General features: G+C 38.3%; 1 protein-coding gene across 3 annotated transcripts in view; it reads left to right on the forward strand.

The window, feature by feature from the left end:
- Positions 1 to 7055: 7055 nt before the first annotated feature.
- The window catches only part of RECQI1 (RECQ helicase l1), a 233625-nt gene continuing 218371 nt past the window's right edge, over positions 7056 to 22309 (forward strand). Inside the window, exon 1 of one of the 3 annotated variants that reach the window (XM_089419187.1) lies at positions 7056 to 7344. In XM_089419187.1, coding sequence (XP_089275313.1) covers positions 7233 to 7344 — 112 coding nt within the window. In that variant the 5' untranslated portion in view covers positions 7056 to 7232. The remainder of the gene's footprint in view (positions 7345 to 22309) is intronic. The other 2 variants (XM_089419188.1, XM_089419186.1) reach the window with 2 other exon arrangements.

Raw genomic sequence — 22309 nt, forward strand, 5'->3', positions numbered from 1 at the left:
ACTCTTGACCTAGACACAAGCTTCCTCCACACCAAGGCAACCCTTTCTTCCTTTTGTAGATGATAACCCTTTCAACAACAATTTCGACTTAGCAACAACAACTTTGGCCTAGCAACAGCAACTTTGACCCAGCGTAATTTCGACCCAGTAGTAGCTCAACAAATACTTCGACCCAACAGAAAGACTTTGATCTCGCAACAACACTTCGATCTTCCAATAGTAGACCATAAAATCCACACGTGTGAGAGAGAAATTACCCAAAAACTTTGATCTTGTCCTTTCCAGGAATTCTCCTTCTTCTCTTGTAATTTCACACTTTTTCTGCCTCCTTTTCTTGGATAACGAACTTGTGTATTAGTTGGCTCCAAATAAATTCGAATTGGTCCAATATATAGGTTTCTGGTGAGGTCGAATTACCCTATTCGAGTCCGACTTGATCTCCTTAAGGCTGACTTGGTGTGGAGGTGACAAATTACTTATTTGACTCAATAATAAATATTTTTACATGATTAAAAATTCCAAGAATGGTCTCTTTAAATGGACAATGACCCTAATGACTCAAGACAAAACCTATAAGTCCTCAAAGGGGACTTTGACCTAAAGCATGAAACCCATGCTTTAATAAGTCGTACTAATAATAATAAAAATCCATTTTTCTTTCTTTTGATAAATACATTCAATTATGACTCGAATACAACTTATGAAGACCAAACCTAGTTACATTCTTCAACGCTCCCTCTTAACTAGGGAGGTATTCATACATACATATACAAGTACATGGAAGATCTCAAAACACGTGAACCATGAAGAATTTAGGCACTTATGGTGCCACATATTAGATTCCTGACTAGGGGAATCTATTCGGGTGGGGCTAAGATGGAATAAAGCTTTTGGTCTCTCTAGGTACCATTACGCTTACTTACTAACCATCAACCCAAGGAAGTCGGTGCGTAATGCAAGGTCAGAGCTCTATGACCAATGCCACTCTCCATACTACTTCGGGAACTAGACATCAACACATATGTCGACCAAATGTCCTCCCTGGAATTTCACACACAAAATGCCTCAACACATCAAATATCTCTAACCTCCAGCATGCTTTTCAAAAAATTTGAGAGATTTACCTGAACAGTCACAACCCCAATTAGTAATAACTTTTCAAATACTCATGAGTAAACACAAACCTTCGGGGCCTTCAGACATCTTAATGCTGCTTCACATCTTTTTTTCAAAATAGGACTTAGAGGCTTCCCAAACAAATCTTGAGATGGGTTTTCCTCAATCATTCAACTTCCTTTCCCACATCACATGCAACAACCAAATCCTACTTTTTCTTCTTTTAGCAACACCTCAATATTCATTCTCCAATTATTTCAAGGTTTCCATCATGACTATAATATGTCCTTCCTCTATAATTTTACTGTTGTTCCAAGCTCCCTCTTAACTTAGGGAGATCAACTTATTTTCTATGACATTAGAGAATCTTTCACAACTTCCATCCTTGATCATCTTTCATATAACTTCCTTCATCATGCTTATAAATCAAATCAACTTTACTTACAAACATCTTCATCATCTTGAAGGTTATGTACCTGCACAACTTAGACAACAAGTACAACCAAATACATACATATAGAAGCATGAAGTTAACCATATTAGAATCATATAATAATGGAAGCATTGGACTTTAGACATCAAATACCTAAACTTAGTTAGGTTCATAATCAACAAGAGACACATACTTTTATACTTCAACTTCTTGCTAGGGTTTTGTCATAAACCTTATACTTCATCATCAAGACTTTGAGCAACTCTCCATTATATCTAGGGTCTCAATACTTCTTCCAGAGATATGGCATACTCCACTATAATATATTACAAACCTTAGAAGCAATTCAAATGAGTACACTTACAATGCATCTAAAAACTTTAGAATTCATATGTTAGACTTCTACTAGGATTTAATGCAAACCCTAGATTCCATACATGAGACACTAAGCCTCAGATGACAACAAACAAAATAAATCACAACACAATCTAAGGTTTTAACGATATGACCAACTTCTCCTAGATTTTATCATCATAACGGAAACAATATATCCAAAAACTTCTACTAGGGCCTAGTTACAAACCCTAGAACTTTATGAACATCAACAATTTTGGTTAGCACATATATCTAGGATTTCATAATCATGCACGAGCATATCAAACCATATATTAGACAAACCCAAGACACAAATATCAATACATTTAAAGTCAGACATATAACAATCTCGATTAGGCTAGGGCTTTGATCTGACAAACAAACATACACCTAGTGTTTCATTCCTAGGAGCTTGGTCTTGATACATAAGGGTTTTGTTCATAAACCCTAATTTACTAAAACCTCAAGATCTAGGAACACTTTACCATTCAATCCTAAAGGACTAGGGTTTCCATAAAAATATCAAACATGACATTTACCATCACAACCCCAAACATCAAAAGAATAATATTTTCTAGATTTCATTAGTAACCTTAAGTAGGCTAGGGATTTCACATTAGCATTGACATACCCTTAGGTTAGGGTTTTACAAAGAACCTATTAGGGTTCCACAAAAATGATGATTTCAATGAGGGTAGATTTATCTAATGATTAACCACCCTATCAAAAAATAAAGAGAACAATGCTTATGGTCTAAGACATACATTTGAGTTGTTTTCTTGACAAACCTTGTAGGACATGAATTCTAATAGAACTTCTATCATGCATTATGAGGTCTTCTCCACAACCCTCGAGCATTCAACAAGCCTTTCCTAAATAAGGAAAATATAAAACGAAATGTTATTAGCATCTAGTGTAAACACATATAAATAAGAGAAGGAGAACCAAATATAAAATATAATACATGGAGTAAGATACTTATCTTTCGAAAATGGCGAGGGATCCCTCTTAATCCAACCTCGAGGGATACCTATAACTTTAACAAAACAATTCAACAGTGTTTTTCCAAATCATATTAAACCTATAAGTACTAAAAATCAAAATACAAAACAATTCAAAAACTTAGAGTAGATAGATAGAGTCCCTGAGAGTCCCTAGCAAATAAGTCTTTGACTTCAGATTCTTCCTTCTTGTTCTTCTTTGGTGGTCCTTCATCAACAACATTTTCATGTTTCCTTTCTCTCTTCTTATTTCTTGGATTCTCAAGACAATCACTTTTGTAGTGACCCATCTTGTGATAATTGTAACATTCGATTTTGGATAGGTCTATCTTCCTTCTAGGCCCTTTAGACTTCTTGAGTGATCCTTTGTTCTTGTGATGAGCGAAATAGGAATTTGAAACTTTCTCCTCTTGATTTTCTTTGTTGCTTACTAGAGAAATTCTAGCTTCTTCCTGACTGCATGCATTCCATAATTGTTCAAATGTAGGAGTTTCCTTCCAACTGTTGAGACCTAATGAGAAGGCACTCAAAAACATTGTTAATCCTAGAAGTGTAGTGATTACAAGCTCCTTTTCCTGTACTATCTCATCAATTGCTTGGAGTTCATTTATGATTCTAGCTATTCTCACAAAGAAGGATACCACAATATTTTCCTTTGTCATCTTTATAGATCTTAGTTCATTCTTAAGACTTGCTATTTGACCAAGATTCTTGATTGTGAATAATTTGGATAATGCCTCGTACATCTCTTGAGAATAATCTATGTTGGATATATAAGGGATGAGGGTTTCCTTTACTCCATCCACCATCAATGTCATGGCCAATATTGATGTTTACCTGATTTTTTCATTTTCAGCATCACTTGACTCATTTGTAGGTTTCTTTACCTTTCCTTTGACTAGATCCAAAACTTTATTCTTTTTGAGGATGAGGTCTATCCCCTTCTTCCATGACCTATAGTTAGATGCTCCTTCTAGTTTGTTTTCTTCCTTCATTGAGTTAGATATTGTCCTTGAAGATGGTAAGCTTGACTTCTTATATGACCCTTATTCAAACTTATTAAAACTCCTTATTCTTCTTTCAGTAGATCTTTGAGCTACCTTTTTCGTTCTCCTTCACCTTAGCTCTGATACCATGTTAGAAAATAAGAAAGGCATAAATATTTTCTTTATATTGATAATTACTTGTGATATTCTTATGTTCCTCTTTTATCTTTAGTTCATCAAGCAATTACCAGAAAATAGCACAAAGATCACAGACATTAGATGTAAGTGGACAACCAGGGCAAAACCCATATCTAGGGGAAAACCCAGTTGACAACTCTTCCTTAATAATTTCACGAGATGATCCAAGACTCTTGACCTGGACACAGACTTGCTCCACACCAATTCATCCCTTTCTTTCTTATGTAGATGATAACCCTTTCAACAACAGCTTCGACTTAACAACAACAACTTCGACCCAACAAAATTTCGACCTAGTAGTAGCCCAAAAAATACTTCAACCCAGCAGAAAGACTTCGATCTAGCAGCAACACTTTGATCTTCCAATAGTAGACCATAAAATCCACGCATGTGAGAGAGAGACGACCCAAAAACTTTGATCTTGTCATTTCTAGCAATTCTCTTTCTTCTCTTGTATTTTCACACTTTTTCTGCCTCCTTTTATTGGATATTGAACTTGTGTGTTCATTGTCTCCAAATGAATTCGAATTGCTCCAATATATAGGCTTCTAGTGAGGCCAAATCATCCTGTTTGAGGCCGACTTGGTGTGGAGGTGACAAATGACTTATTTGGCTCGATAATAAATCTTTTGACATGATTCGAAAGCCCAAGAAGGGTCTCTTTAAATGGGCAACGACTCTAATGACTCAAGACAAAACCTAGAAGTCCTCAATGGGGACTTTAACCTAAAACATGATGACCCAAGCATGAAACCCATGCATGAAACCCATGCTTTAATAAGTCATAATAGTAATAATAAAAATCCATTTTTCTTTCTTTTGATAAATACATTTCATTATGACTCAAATACAATTTATGAAGGTTGAACCTAATTGCATTCTTCAACAATTAATTGATAAATGCTCACAACTATGGCAGTGCCACACTTAAAGGAACGTGTTCATAGTCCAAAGTGAGTTCAGAATAATTTATCACATGCTTAATAACCATTTCCCCTTCTAATCCTTATTTGTCTTTACACCCACTATTATTCTTGCCATTCCATATCACCTTTTTCCACAAAAAGTTTCTTGTTTTTTGTTTTTTTGTTTTTTTTGTTTTTTTGTTTTTCTATGGTATGAGCTAAGTGCATTCCCTAAGTTGCAAATACCTCCTCCAACCATGAAACAAGAGGAAGACCCAAAATACAAATCCATACTAGAAGGATATCAACTTGTACAAAATTTCCATTTAAGTCCACATGCCATTTCGTAAAAAATAAATTGAAAAAGCCCCATTTTCACCTACCATGCAAGAGTTGGTTTAACTTAGCTAATGTGAAAACCCAACAACCATCTTTTAGCCAAAATCATAATGTGGGAGGGTATTTGACCATAGGTTCAAAATTTGTCTTGGTCCACTCCTTAATACAATCCCCATTTATCTTCCTACATGGGAATTGTTTGAAATCTGCTCGTTCTTCTATATCATCACATTATTGAGCTTGCTTTGGCTTCCAAACTCATACTTATTAGCTCCTATGGGTTTTCAATACATTTTCATTTCTTGGGTATCCTTTGTCCTTTAAGAGAAGGATGCCCCTCGCTCTTTACTTCAATAATGGTGGAGCTGGTCACGAGGGTAAAATCCATGGATTTTTCAACAAAACATTTGTTTATTTTAGCTACTAGCAAATTAAATTGATTGCAAAATAAAATATCAAATTTCTTGTAGGAGACTAAGGTCTAGTCATCGACATTAGTACCTTTGGTAGGTCAAGTAAATGCTCCAGTCTCTCCAGTCCGGTGAATTGACAATCCAAGATTTGCAAGTTCTTTCCCATTGTGCGCCTCAATCTTTGTAACTAAGGTAGTATTAATGACCTCAAGGAAAACATCACCACAACCTTTTCCCCTTACCTCTAGCTTGGAATCAACATTGGAAAGACCTTGTGCCAACTTATTGATGAAGATAAGTGTGTTCTCCTCTAATGGCTACTCCTTGCAAGGTATTTCCTCATTACAACCACATGAGTTCCTTGCATATAAAGAATTGGGCTTGTTTAGATAGATTGGGCCTCTATCAAGTCAATTGAGTAAGTAAAGCTTCCCTCTTTCATTTCCAGCTCTAGTGCAACATCCTTCACTCGTTAGAACGTCCAAATTTTTCTTAGCTCACTATCTACAAGAACCCTAGTCCACTATTGCAGAAACCCTCATCCATCTAAACAACCTTCAATGAGATGTGATCTCCATAGACCTTGAATTCTTAAGGTGCATAAGGCCTACAAATATGAGATGAAATGATCACAATTGGGATCATATCAATAATTGCATGGTGATGGGGAATGCTTTATGTCTAGATAAAACTTTCAAGGAGGGCTTTGTTGTTATTCAATCGTCGATTAGAGTTTCATAGAATCTATAAAATGAATTTCCACAAAACGCTGAGCAATTTCTTGGTGAAGAGAGTCTTTGTCCTTCATATATAAATTTGATATTTTAATCACATAAGAAAAGGATTTAAAATTAGTAAATTAAAATAATATTTAAAATAATGAAATTAAAACATCCTTGTGATATTTTGTTTATTTTGTTTGCTAGGTCATGTGACTCTTGAGATGACTGACACACTTAACTTGTGGCTTGAGTAGCCATGACCTAGGAGCATCTAAGCCATCAAAATCACCCCAAAATTGCACTTGGTATGGCCACACTAACCCTTAACATGATTCTATTTTTAACTACATAGTTTTAAACTAATAATTTTTTTTACCATAATAAAGTCTCTTAACATAATACCGTGTTACATTTTGCTCTACCTATAACAATCATTATGATAAATTTTGATTCCAATTACACATAACAATTTATTTATTTTTTAGTTTTGAAAATAAAATAATAATTATTAATATTGAGCAACCCTGAAAAGCTTGTAAACTTTAGCTCATTTGAGAAAATAACACGATTTACATTATTTTGATAAAACACAAACAGAAAAATGGGGCCGAGAGTTTCATGTAAATTTCCAATTTGAGCGTTCTACCACAAAGGGATTTCATAATAGGGCACATCACATTTTTGGCGGGTGACTGGAAAAACATCATAAATACTCTGCGGTGATTTATATTGACGAAACTAAGAATGGGGTACGACTTGGATTCAGAAAAAGCTCGTCTCTTAAGCTTGGCTTCAGAATTCGGTTTCGACGAAGTTGTTGCAGAGACTTGTTTGGATGAACTAATTCAGCTTTACGGTGGGTCTCCATGTTTCTTTCCTTTTTGTAGCGTGTTTTCTCATTTTTCTGTAATCTTCAAATTATACTCTGCAATTCATGCTTTCAATGGAACCGAAATTTTGCTAATTCTTTTGGAAAATAAATATTTTTCTGAACGGACAACCAACGATCTACATTATTCTATAATCCTGCCGGGCCTGTTACAGAATAGTAATGTTGGGCTATTTATCTGTCTGTCCATGTCCAAAGCAAGTTTGTAAAAAACGTCGGCAATCAAAGTGGCTAAAAAATGGTCGCCATGAAGTTTCATTGGATCTCATTTGAGATCTTGCTTTTGCTCCACAATCTGCAAAAATCACAGCGAATTATTTATTGTCCCAAGGGGTTTTGAATTCAGGGTAGATTTGGAGTTTATCTCCTGTTTTAAAATCAGCTTATGACATTTTCAGCTTATATTTAAGGAATTCAAGTTATATATACATATATATTTTTTTCCAATAAATCTACCGTGTCTTGGTTGATTGGGTAATACAGGTTCGATGCCCAAGCTATGCCACGAGGTTGTCATCCAATGGGCTACAGTGCGTTCTTCTCTGCAAGAAAAGTCTCAGTGCCAAATCTGGTGTGCTGGCTAGGGCTGCAACTTAAAAAAATTAAAAATTACCTCCACAAAAGGCTGGCCAAACGTGTGTGACTGTTATAAAGTCCTAAGGTGGGTGATAAATGAAAATTCTACTGGAGGGCCTATTCAAAATTTGGCACCAAAACATTAATAGCATTAGCCCCCAAAATGATATCACCGGGCAAAATATATATTAATTCCACTCGAGCAATTATTTAAATTTGGCAACAAAACTTTAACAGCCATAGCCTCCTTTCCCTTCCCCAATTATATCACCATTAGTGATCGAAATTGAACCATCCCAAGCCCTTTCAAGGGGTTCAAACTTCTCCTAGAAGGGTAATTCAAAATATACCCATAAAAATATAAAATTTTGAAATTATTGAAGGACAACAAATAGTATAAATTTTTAAAATAAGGTTCACATTTTCAACCGATCAATGCCTTCACTACCAAAGCTTGGTTGCTTAATGAGCATTGCACCTTCCATATTACATGAGGACACATGTGAATTATGAGCAAGATTTAGGGTTCAACACCCAATACTTACCTTTAGCATCTAAAGACTAAAGGCATCTACATGCTTGTTGGCTGTCATTTATTTCTCGATACAATGTACCCTTTTCTAGCGTTAAATATATATATATTTTTTAACAAGAACAAGAATTGGATTTCTATTGCTTCAAATCTGTGATGGTAACGCATCTATTATTTCACAGATTTCGTTCGAAATTAGGGGCCTGATCCAAATAAATTTCTGCTTATATTGTTTTCTTAAATGCTTTCTTATCTCAAAATTTTGAATTTTTTTGCTAACTTTTCTACTATATCTATAAGCATATATCCGCCAAAAAAACATGTAGAATTAAACAACATTTACAAAAATATCATACTTAGAATCGAATGGGAGGAACCATCCTCTCTCTTGGTTTCTTCCCGTTGAGGAGGTTCAATGACATTGAGATTTGGTAGTATTTGAGCTAATGTAGGTTGCTGACTGTTAGAGAAGGATGTTCAATTGGTTATCCCGAACTTTTTGTTTGCCTTTCAGTGTAATAAAAGGGAAAAGCTATTGTTCATAATGTTCCTCGTAGGTAACCACCAACTGTTGTAAGCCCCTTCTTCTGTCCTTTTGGTGTTATAACAAACTGGGGTTCATTGCAAATGGAGCGTAATAGCTCAGAATTTGACAGAAATACGTATATATTTTTATTAATACTTGAATGATGATTGTTACATAGAAGGGCCCCTGGCTTATATACTGCCTCGGGTGCCTCTTGGTGAAAGGGCATGATCTTTTGATTGTGCCCTTTTGCCTAATTAATCTACAATTACAAAACTTTTATTTTTTACATAACATTGCCTTCCTCTCGAAAAGATGCTTTGTCTTCAAAGCATATGTAACGACGGGTGTTGTTGACGAAACACTTCTGTCTCCCAGGAAGCTTCTTATTCTAGTAGGTCTTTACACTTAATCAGGTATTCTTTGATTAGTCGTGATCACAACTTCTTTTCCCTGAGGAGATGATACCTTATGGTTCTAAAATGATTCTCCCTTTGTCATCTAAAGTTGGAAGTGTTGTCTGTGCTAATTAGTGTTTGCCAAGTGCCTTTTAAGGCAAGATACATGGAAAAACATTGTGAACATGAGTTTTATCAGGAAGGTTTAAGCTGCATGCTACTTAGCTGATCTTTTTGTTAATTTGGTATGGTCCATAGAATTTTGGTGCCAATTTTTTTTCCCTTATGTTTTAAGGATAATTGCTTGTAAGGCTGAAGTTTAACAAATACCCATTCTCCAACTTCAAATTCTCTCTTTGTTCTGTTTCGGTCAGCCTGCTGCTTCATACGATTTCTTGCAATATTTAGATTTTCCTTTAGTGCTTGGACGACCTTTTGGGTTTCTTCTAATTGATCTTTAACTGCTGGAAGTTTTGTCTCGATAATGGCAAGGTCCTTCCATTTAGGAGGTTCGTAACCGTACAGAGCTTGAAATGGAGTCATTTTTGCTAAAGTGTGGTAAGTGGAATTGTACCACCATTCAGCGAGATGTAACCATTGAGCTCACTTATTTTGTTTGTCTGTTGCATAACAACATAGGTAGGTTTCTAAACATTTATTGACAACTTTTGTTTGGGGATGGTATGTTGAACCCATGTTGAGGTAGGTCCTTATATGTTTGAAAAATATCTTCCAAAAATTACCTTTGAATTTGGATTCTCTATCGCTAACAATGACCTTGGGAAACCCATGTAATTTGTAGACATTCTTGCAAAATATCTTGACGATTTGTTTTGCCGAGTTTGATTTCCTCACTCCAATGAAGTGTGCATACTTGGTGAGTCTGTCGACTACTATGAGAGTTTTGCCCTTGCCATCAGACATAGGTAATCCTTTGATAAAGTCCATTAATATTTCCTCCCACATCTAATTTGGAATATTTAAGAGATGGAGTAGTCTGGGGGTCATAATGTTCTCATTTTTATTTCTGTGACATTTATCGCATTCTGCTACATATTTTTGAATATCATTATTCATTCCCTTCCAGAAAAATGATTGGCGTGCATTATAGTAGGTTTTAAAGAAACCTACATGTTCGACTGATAGTGAATCATGGGACTCTCTGAGAACTTTGACTTTAAATTTAGAATTTGGACTTAGGTAAATTCTCCCCTTGTACCACAAAATATTGTTTTTCCATTCAAATTTTGAATTTTGAGGAGGGTTATTGATTATAGCACTTCTTTCTGGATCTTTTACATACTCACTTCGAATTTCGTGAAGCCATTCTGGGACAACAATTGAAATTACAAGTAATGATGATTCTTCGTCTTTCCTGGACAGAGCATTAGCTACTACATTGTCTTTCCCTTTCTTATGTAAGGGGAAATATGCTTTTGAGGTCAAGCCCACACATGTGCAAATTGTCAAGGTTGGCCACATCATCATGTAGGTTCATGAAGCCCAATGGACATGTCTCTTGACCCCCAACGACTTGTATAAATAAGAGAGACCTCCAACCTCATTTGGCACCTTATCATCTCATCTTCTTCTTCTCTCTCCTCATCTGATTGGTTCATACAACTTATTGGGCAACTCTTCTTCTCTCACACACATGGCTGAAAGAGGACGAATGACAAGGCCGAATTTCAGGAATTGTTGCAGGGTTTGACTAGTGTTGACCAGGGCCTTTATGAACTCCTTTGACTGTGTTTTTTGGGCCAAATTTTCAGTTTTGGAAGGCTGCATTAATTGGCACAGGAACCGAGGTTTTCTAGGTATGTTGACTGAGCTGATCGCATGACAGAAGTTCAGATTTTGATCAAGTTTGACCATTGTTTTACGCTGACTTTGACCAACAAAGAAGGTCGAGTTTGACTGGGTTTGACCAAGCTACATTGTGGACTGTTTACTGCTGCATTGACCAACGTTGACGTTTTGCTTAGGGTAGAATTTGATTGCTATTGACTACAGATTTGACAGGGCTGTTTTGACTTTGATTTGGCAATTCAATTTTGACTTTTGTACTCTCTCTCTCTGCTAAACATTTGATATAATAATAAGAAGAATTGATCAAAGGGTTTTCCTCATCTTGGGGATTTTCCCTGGCATTCGCCAAATATGGTGTTCTCTTTTCTTGGCTTGTCTTTTGCATTTTATTGTTCATGTTTTATCTATAGTTACTGTCAATGTGATTTATGGTTAATGTGATTGCTATTGGAATCTACATTGGAAATTGTCATTGGGCTGCTAAAAGGACATTGAAGTAATTGTGCTAAGCATAGAACATACCATTGTTAACTAAAATTAACATGGGATCAGAGCCCAGGTGAAGACAAAGCCCAAGCAAGAGAGAGAAAAACAATCACTAAGAGAGATCTGTTGGACAAGGAAAAGTATCAATGGCTTCTACATCTTACTTTAAGATTGAGGATAAGCTCAATCACAAATCTGACTATCATGCATCGAAGATGACTTTGGATATGACTTTGGAGGAGCATGAAGTATTGGACTGTGCAGGGAAAAGTGGTGGAGCCTCCTTCAAATGCACCTGCTGCTGCAAAAACGAAGTATTGAAAATGTGAGGTCAAAGCAAAGAAAATTTTGAATGACTCTATTCAAAAGCATTTGGTTGCCTATATTTTTGATTTGGGAATTTTTAAGGAGATATATGATTAGATGGTTGGGATGTTCAAAGTGAACAATGCAAATAAAATCCTCTTTCTCAAGAACAAGTTGAAGGATATTAAGATGGATAAAGGGGAGTCTATCCAATCCTACTTCATGAGAATAACTCAAATCAAGAATAACCTTTTATCTATTGGAGAAGTTGTTGCCAACAGGGAACTCACTCTTATTGCTCTTGGAGGTATTTCAAGACCATGGGATGTATTTACTACCACCATTCTCAACAATGACAATATACCTTGTTTTAATTAGTTTTTGGCTAGATGCACTCAAGAGGAGATAAGGATGATGGAGAGAGATAAGCCCTCCAATGGAAATGAACCTACTGCTTTCTCCGCACATGCAAAGAGGAAGAATGATGCTGGTTAGGGTCAAGGATCCAAGAAGGGATTCAAAGGAGGAAGAAAATGAAGGTGCTACAATTGCAACAGGTTCAACCACTATGTTAGAGAATGCCCTCACAAGAAGAATACTCCAAGGGATGACAACAACAACAACAACAACAATTTCAAAGGCAATGGCAATCAAAGGAACAACAGGTTCAACAACAAAGGAAAGAGGAATGCTCCCACTGCTCGAAATAGAAATGGTTGACCTCCCAAAAGGACAAAAAATGCCAGGTATGATGGAAGTAATGTTGTAGAAAAACAAGATGAGTTTTATGTTATTTCCACTCTATCTTTTGTCTCTCCACCAGATACTTTAGATCATTGGTTGATTGATAGTGAAGCCTCAAGGCACTTCACTAGATACAAGGAGGCCCTCTCAAATTTGGTTGAAAAGAAGACTAATCTAAAGATCATACTTGGAGATGATGCCACCTACCCTGTGAAAGGGATAGGTATTGTCACTCTTCACTTGAATTAAGGTCAAACAATTCATCTACAAGAAGTATTGTATGTGCTCGATTTGAAGAAGAACCCGATGTCTATTTATGCGATGGAAGACAAAGGCTTCAAGGTAGCATTCATTTATGGAAAGGTATGTATTTGGCAAGAAACCCTAAAGATGCATTTACTCTTGGATTTAGGGTTGATGGTCTCTATCAAATTGGAGGAAGTCCTTTGGGAGCTTTGGCGTGTGATACTTCCCTACAATGTGAATTATGGCACAAAAGATTTGCTCACCTACATTACAAAGCTTTTATTGGGGTAAGGAAGATGGTCACATGCATGCCCGAGTTTAACATGAACCATGAAGGTGTTTGTGAGGGTTGTGCAACTGGGAAACATACAAAGGGACCATTCCCTTCTAGTGAGAGCAACACAACCGATATTTTTCAGTTGGTCCATTCTAACCTGTCTAGTATATTACCCATAACATGATTGGGAGGATACTCATATTATGCAATCTTTGTGGATGACTACTCTCGCAAAACATGGATCTATTTCTTGAAGAGGAAGGATGAAGTGTTCAAATGGTTTCGTTCTTTCAAAGCATTGGTGGAAAATCAAAGAAGATCAAGATATTGAGGACCGACAATGGAACCGAATATGTATCAAATGAATTCAATGACTTTTATAGAGAGGTTGGCATTAAGAGGGAGACACCTGTCCTCGACACTCCTGAGTGGAATGGCGTTGTTGAAAGAAAGAATCGAACAATCATGGAAAGCCACTCATGCCATGCTCCATGATCAAGGCCTACCAAAGTTCTTATGGGGAGAAGCTGCCAACATTGTCGTATATGTTCAAAATAGGAGCCCGTATCAAGCTTTGTATTTCAAGACACCTGAGGAAGTTTTCACTGTTAAGAAACTTGATGATTCTCATTTTAGAATCTTTGGTTGTCTAATGTATTTTCATGTGCCTAAAGAGAAAAGGAATAAGTTGGAAGCTTCCAGGAAGAAAGGAATATTCATCGACTATAGTGAAAATTCAAAAGCATATAGGATCTATGTACCTGGTCAAAGAGATGTGGAAGTAAGTTGTGACGTTACCTCTGAGGAAGACACTACCCTTGGGAAAGCTAAAGATCTCCCTATCCCAACGAAAGATGATGATGATGCTGCAGAAAAACCGGATGAACCTCTAACGGATGAGCCTATGCTCGATGTTGATGGCCCGATGGATCCTATTGATCCACCTCCTAGTGATTCCTCTACCTCAACGAAACATCCACTATGTCACAAAGATACTCTCGAAGATGCTGAAAGACATATTGCTTCAAGAGGGACATTTCGTGCAAGTAAGAAGCCAAATAGGTATCAAGGGTATTTGGTTGCTATGAGTACTATTGTTCAAGTTGAACCTTGCACGTTTGAAGAAGCCGTAAAACACCAGGTTTGAAAAGATGCAATGCATGAGGAGTATGAGTCAATCATGAAGAATGATGTTTGGGACGTGGTGCCTAGACCCAAGGACAAGTCTGTGGTCACTTCTAAATGGATTTACAAAATTAAACATGGAGCTGATGGGAGTGCTGAAAAATATAAGGCCAGGTTCGTTGCTCGTGGCTTCTCTCAAAACGACAGAGTGGACTATGACGAAATATTTGCATCGGTTGCCCGATATACCACTATCCAATCCATTATTGCTCTCGCTGCCAACCAAGGATGGAGCCTACATCAAATGGACGTCAAGACTGCTTTCTTGCATGGCTTGCTTAAGGAGGAAGTCTACTTGGAACAACATCAGGGGTTCGAAGTACAAGATTGAAGGACACAAGTATGCGGGTTGAAGAAAGCCCTCTACGGGTTGAAGCAAGCTTCTAGGGCTTGGTATGAGAGAATTGACAATTATCTTATGAGGTTGGGATTTACGAGGAGCTATGCTGATCCAAACCTATATTTCAAGGTTGAAAAGGACACGCCTCTCATTTTGGTCCTTTATGTTGATGATCTCTTTCTGACTAGTGCAAACCCTCTCATTTATCAATGCAAGATGGAGTTGAATTCCAAGTTCGAGATGAAGGATCTAGGATTGATGCACTACTTCCTAGGCCTGGAGGTCTGGCAAAAGGCAGGTGAGATTTTCCTTTCTCAAGGAAAATAAATTGTGAAGCTTCTAGAGAGGTGGGATGGTCGATTGCAGGTCAGTGTCTCCTCCAATGGAACTCAACTTCAAGAAGCTATTTGGAAGTGTTGCTGGGCCCGAATTGGCAAACTATTCTGAGTATTGACAACTTGTGGGGGCCCTGATGTTCTTAGTAAACTCCCGACCAGACATATGCTTCGCTGTGAATACTTTGAGTCAGTTTGTGGTTGAGCCTCATCACATTCATTGGATTGCTGCGAAGAATCTCTTGAGATATCTTTGTGGCACAACCAACTGTGGGTTGAAATACACTGCTAGGAATTTGAGGCTTCATGGGTATTCTAATGCTGACTAGGCTGGCAATATGGTAGATAGAAAGAGCACGTTAGGATGCTGCTTCTCATTGGGGTTTGCTTCGATTTCTTGGATGAGTAGGAAGCAGAAATCAGTTGCTCTAGGCACTGCTGAGGCTGAATATATTGCATCTAGTATGGCCTGTTGTGAAGCTATATCGCCGAGGAAGCTCTTCAGTGAATTGTTTGAGCACGTGCTGGATACCATCGTTATCTATTGTGACAACCAGAGTGGGATTTGCCTTTTAGAGAATCCCTTGTTCCATGACCGCTCCAAACACATTGATATCAGGTACCACTTTATCCAGGATATGGTACAATGGGGATCAATAAGGCTCCAACACATCAGGACTGATGAGTAGGTTGCAGACATCCTTACAAAGCCCTTGGGGAAGGTCAAATTCTTAGCCTTCTGAGAGAGACTTGGAGTCGTGGAAAGACCCTCCCATGAGGGTCCCACTTGAGTTGGAGATTGAGCTCTGGGAACTCTTGGGGCTTGGGGTACTTCTTGGAGCTATGAGTGACCATAGGGTGAGTGGTTCGCCTTCCCCTACAGATGCACTGTGTACAGGGTGAGTGGTTCACGTTCCCCTGTGATACCCCATGATGGTTGACATGTGTGTAGGGTGAGTGGTTCATCTTCCCCAGTGATACCCCATGATGGTTGACATGTGTGTAGGGTAAGTGGTTCACCTTCCCCTACGATTGATGACATGTGTGTAGGGTGAGTGGTTCACCTTCTCCTGCAGATGCGCCAACATACATCCTACCCATGTAGTCGGGGACTCATGCGAAGTACCTCTTATTTGGCCAATGAGTTGGGAAAAGAGGATAGGGACCATAACACTACAGATAGATGCATCATGTATTGCTGTACTCCCTATGTCTAGGATGCATTGTGTTCAACAACTTGATCTGGGATCAAGTCTGATTAGGGTTCTACCCCTGGATTGACTTTTGTCAGTGGAGACTGGTAAGGTCTCGTGACTCACTCTCCATTGATTCTTCTTCATTATCTATATCAGTGTTCAATAGAGTTGAGACGAGATGGTACATGATGACAGGATGGCATAATGATGGATGGATTGGCAGGTGGAGTTCTCCGTAGTCGAGAGGGAGTATTAAAATTGGCAATTAGGGCCAAATTCCACTTTGGACAACTCATTTGATGGAGATGATTATTGCATTGAATTCCTCTTTTAGAGAGGACAAAAATTGACGTAAGATCATCAAATTTGGACAAGGGGAAATATCTTTTTGAGGTCAAACCCACACATGTGCAAATTGTCAAGGTCGGCCACATCATCATGTAGGCTTGTGAAGCCCAATGGACATGTCTCTTGACCCCCAACGACTAGTATAAATAAGAGAGACCTCGAACCTCATTTGGCACCTCATCATCTAATCTTCTTCTTATCTCCCCTCATCTGATTGGTTCGTACGACTTATTGGGCAACTCTTCTTCTCTCACGTGTGGCTGAAAGAGGATGAATTGCAGGGCCAAAATTTAGGAACTATTGTAGGGTTTGACTAGCATTGACCAGAGCCTTTTTGACATCCTTTGACTGCGTTTTTGTGCAAAAATTTCGGTTTTTGAAGGCTGCATTAATTGGCACAGGGACTGAGGTTTTCTGGGCATGTTGATTGGGCTAACCGCAGAACAAAAGTTCAAATTTTGACCAAGTTTGACCACTATTTTATTGACTGTTTTGGGTTGACTTTGACCAACAAAGAAAGCTGAGTTTGACTGGGTTTGATTGAGATACATTGTGGACTATTCGCTGTTGCGTTGACCAACATTGACTTTTTGGTTAGGGTAGAATTTGATTGTTGTTGACTATAGATTTGAAAGAGTTGTTTTGACTTTGATTTGGCAAGTCAATTTTGACTTTTGTACTCTCCCTTTGATGAACATTTGATATAATAAAATGAAGAATTGATCAAAGGGTTTTCCCCATCTTGGGGTTTTTCCCTGGCATTCGCCAAATCTGGTGTTCTCTTGTCTTGGCTTGTCTTCTGCATTTTATTGTTCATGTTCTATCTACAATTACTGTCAATGTGATTTATGGTTAATGTGATTGCTATTGGAAACTAAATTGGAAATTGTCATTGGGCTGCTAAAAGGACATTGAAGTAATTGTGCTAAGCATAGAACATACCATTGTTAACTAAAATTAACCATTAAGAATTTACTTCTCAATAGATATTGTCTCCACTTGGCTAATGCGTGCATAATGGCAAGCATTTCCTTGTTGTATGTAGACTTGAGACGTCTCGCTTGTTGAGCTTCCTGCGTTCAAACGCTATTGGGTGACCATCTTGCATTAATACTGCTCCTATGCCAAATCCTGAAGCATCACATTCAATTACAAACAACTTTGAAAACTCTGGAGTTGCCAATACAGGTGCATTAGACATAACTTCCTTTAAGTCTTCAAAACACTTTTCTGTTTCATCATCCCATTGAAATGAGTACTTTAGAAGGTTTGTTAGGGGTACGGTTACATGGGCATAGCTTTTAATAAACCTTCGATAGTACCCAGTCAACCCTAAGAATCCTCCTTATTTGGAAATGTTAACTGGTTTGGGCCATTCTTTTATAGCCTTATTAGGATCTACTTTTACTCCTTCCTTGGATATTGTGTCCGAGGTACTCTACCACTTCTTTTCCAAAGGTGTACTTGGACATCTTTGCATAGAACTGAGGTTCTTCTAATATAGTGATAACTTGCTTCAGATGTTGTAGATGCTCCTTCCAGGTTTTACTATAGATTAGAATATCATCAAAGAACACTAACACAAACTTCCTTAGATATAGATGAAATACCTCATTCATGGTGGCTTGGAAGGTTGCTGGAGCATTAGTTAATCCGAAGGGCATTACCTTAAATTCATAATGATCTTCATGTGTTCGAAAAACAGTCTTGGCTATGTCTTCTAACCTTATTCTGATTTGGTAGTATCTCGAACTCAAGTCCAATTTTGAAAAATATTGGGCTCCATGAAGTTCATCTATAAAGGGGATCAGAAACTTGTTATTAATCGTTACCTTGTTCCATCCTCAATAATCTACACACAGTCTAAAGGATCCATTCTTCTTTCGAACTAGAATCACTGAAGAACATAAGGGCTTCTACTCTTTGAGATGATTCCACACTTCAAAATATCTTGGACTAATCTTTCGATTTCAGTTTTTTGATGATGTGGATATTTATACGGCTTGATATTGACAGGGTTTGACCCTGATTTGACTTCGATTATGTGCTTGATTTCTCTTTCAGGAGGCATCTTCATAGGAAGATCTTGGAACACCTTTTTGTGTTTTTGAATAAGTTTTTGAACTTTAGGTGGTAGTTCTTGAACTTCAGATGGTTCTTTGCTAACCAATCTTGAAACCAACATCTCCATCTGATGACACTGCACTACATATGTGTTGACACCTAATCATTAGGATTGGGTGAATAACTGAAATTGATGTAAATAAATAATAGAAAATATAAAGAGTCACCGGGAGATGAAATGAACAGTGTCTCCCTCATGTATATAATAAAGACCCTCATGTATATAATAAAGACCAACCTGAATGAATACCATGAATTGTTTTGAGGAGTTACCTCTTGGTCTAACATGGTATCAGAGGCAACGCCATTTTTGGCTTCCCTCTGCTTTGTAACTCCCTATTCTACCTATGGTATTCTAAATCCTATGCAGACTGGCTAGCTTGGCAACTTTGACGCTTCCACTAGCCTGAACGCATCATTATTCCCCTGCGACTCACTATTATTCTCTGCTACGCTGCTCCTGTCGCTGCTCCACCTGCATACAAAATGCTCATGGTGCTTTCTGCGCTCTCCCCATCGGTTGTCACATTCTTTTCCCAGAATAATGCATTCAATCTGACATAGTCTAATAATGCTGCTCTTTGGCGCTCCCATACCATCAAGCCTACCTGTGCTGCCTTCTCTGCTACGCTGCTCGATACCTGCACCCTTGTCAACCGTATGGCATTGCGTGCATTTCGTCTTGAAGATTTTTTCTCCGGCCTTACCGTTGCCTGGAGGAGCCTCCGAGAAGGTTGCCATTGATTAATGTTATTGATACTTTGATTGATTGAGTCGATCTATCGATCCTCTATCACAGGAAGCGAGAGAGCGCACGATAGAAGCTGGGAGACCCTGCAGCCCATGTGAATAAGAAACCCACCAACTTTGTTCTGGTTCATGAGGGAGGCCACGGGGCCTGGTGTTGGTATAAGCTCGCCGATCTCTTGCAAAAATCAGGCCACACCGCCATTGTATTCGATCTCGCAGCCTTGGGTCTCCATCCCACGCATTTAATCTTTCGAGTTGTCTTCACTTGGTTTTACCTTCCATGTGTATCTGGTAAATCGATGGTTTGGGTTTGTTCTGGAAATCTCATGGTGGAGCTTCGATAGGCTTTTCAATAGGGTATAGAAACCTTAAATCTCATTTCATTTGGTCATTTTGTCTTTTGTTTATTGCGGCCAAAGCATTGCTCCATTCTGGCATGTGTTCTAGGGGATACAATACCACATTACCCCTCATTTCAATTGCGCGCTGCTCCACTACTATTGCTGTCCAGAGCCTATGCGTGAGAGCCTCCTCTCCTGTGCGAATTTTTTAGCACATTTTTTTTGTCAGCAGAAGTTTTTTTTACAATGCATTCAATCATATCTATTGTGGGAGTAGTTCTCACTGGCAAGGAGAACTATCCTGAGTGGTCCCGGAAGATAAAACACACCCTCATTTTCAATGAGTTGTGGAAAGGAGTGTGTGTTGGAGACAGAGACAAAGAGCCAGAACAACCTACCTCAGACAAAGAGTTCGCCATTTGGGAAAATAAGAACAACAAAGCCTATGCATTAATTGCAGCATCTGTAAGTGAAGAGGTGAGTTGCCATATTTCGCCATTTTCAAATGCTTTCGAAGCCTTACAAAAGCTGAAAGAACTCTATGACTCACACTCTGCACTTGAAGTTGTTCAACTCATGATCAAACTCTTCACTCCTGAATTACAAAACAATGATCCTCTTACTCTTGCATCAGAAGTAAAATCTATAATGCATGATATCAAAGTCACTAATGTTGAACTGGATATTCCTCTGATAGCTTTTCTCAAGGCACTTTATCCTACTTACTCCAATTATCTTGAGTCATTGCAAGCAAATGGAAATCTCAAAGATATTACCTTTGACTCTCTTGTGAAAAAATTTGCTGAAAGAGAGAAAGCTTTTGGAAAGAAGACAGCCCCTGAATCTTTTGAAGAGGCTGTGTGCCTTGCTCATAAAGAAAATAATCTTGCCCAAGATTCTTCCAGAGGAAGAGGTGGTCGAAGAGGAAGAGGAAGATATTTCAGAGGCAGGGGGGGTAGACACTCTCAAGGAGAAAAGTCAGATTTGCATTGCATACGCTGCAAAAGAAATGGATCACATGATGCCTACACATGCAAGTTACCTTGGGACAAAATTGAGCAGCAAAGAAACCAACCCAAAGGTAAAACTAATGACACAGAAAAAGGTAAAGCACCTGAATCCGCTCATTATGTTGTGGCACAATGTAATATTCGGGTAAATGAAGACTTATTTAATGCTTCACTTGCTTCTTGGAAAAATGATTGGTTGCTTGATTCATGAGCAACTTGCCACATGACTCATAGAAAATATTTTTTTGAAGAATTTACTGACAATGTTGATGGAGCAGTATACTTTGCAGACCAATCAAAACTCAAGCCATCAGGGTTTGGCATAATCAGGCTTAAATTGTGTGGTCTTCTAGACTTTCTTCTGCATCATGTTCTATATCTCCCACAACTGAAGAGAAACTTGCTGCCCTTGGTCCACATCCGTTAGCAAGGTCACTCCATTCATATGTTTGATGGCAAGCTTGAGGTGAGAAAAGCATCTGACCACTCACTTGTCATGAGGGGGATAGAAGAAGAAAGGCTTCTCAAGTTGCAGGGTACCTCTGCTCATGTACAAAATTTCTCATACAACTCTCATCATGAAGAAGGTACACTTCCATCAAGTTTATTATGGCATGCTAGATTTGGACATTTGAACTATGACAGCTTCTGCTTGTTGAAGAAAAATGGTGTTACTGGTTTGCCTACAATTCCTAGAAAACTTAAGCAATGTGATGCTTGCGTTCTAGGAAAGCATAGCAAACAGTCTTTTCACGATTCACATTCAAGAGCACATAGAAAACTTGAACTCATTCATTTAGATTTATGTGGTTGTTATGCTCTTAACCTGCAAAACGATACCCAAATACAGAATATGCGAAGAGAAGATACCCAGAACACAGAACAACAATGATTTTATTATTCAGAGAGTAATGTTCACTTGCCTCTTCGAGGGGGCAACCTCCGATAGAGCAGAGCTCGATTACAAAATAAGACACGATGCTCCTCGCAGGGAGTCTCTATCCTTTATATATGACTCATACATGCAATACCACAGATCAATACCGTGGGTTTTATTAATACCATCTATCTAATACTACGGCCCATTTGCAACTAATTGTGGTCCCGTCATTAATTGTGGGTTAACCACTTACAATTATTAATATGGGCTTTATTGACTCTTGACTATGATGTGATCCCATTACATACATAAGGGGGTTAGGGTGGGACCCTAACATGCCCTCCCCCTTAAGACTAGCCTTGTCCTCAAGGCTAAAGCTGCGGAAACTGCTGAAGAATAGTGGCTGGTTCCCAAGTTGCATCTTCCGGAGAGGTGTCTTTCCATTTGACGAGAACTTCCTTAATCATGCGGCCGCGCAGTTGCTTGTCTCGTGTGTCTAGGACCTGTTCGGGTTGAAGCCAGA

This window comes from Pinus tabuliformis, chromosome 4_1 (assembly GCF_031772625.1).
Source record: "Pinus tabuliformis cultivar Carrire ecotype Pingquan chromosome 4_1, CPIR1, whole genome shotgun sequence".
In the NCBI taxonomy this organism is placed as follows: domain Eukaryota; kingdom Viridiplantae; phylum Streptophyta; class Pinopsida; order Pinales; family Pinaceae; genus Pinus; species Pinus tabuliformis.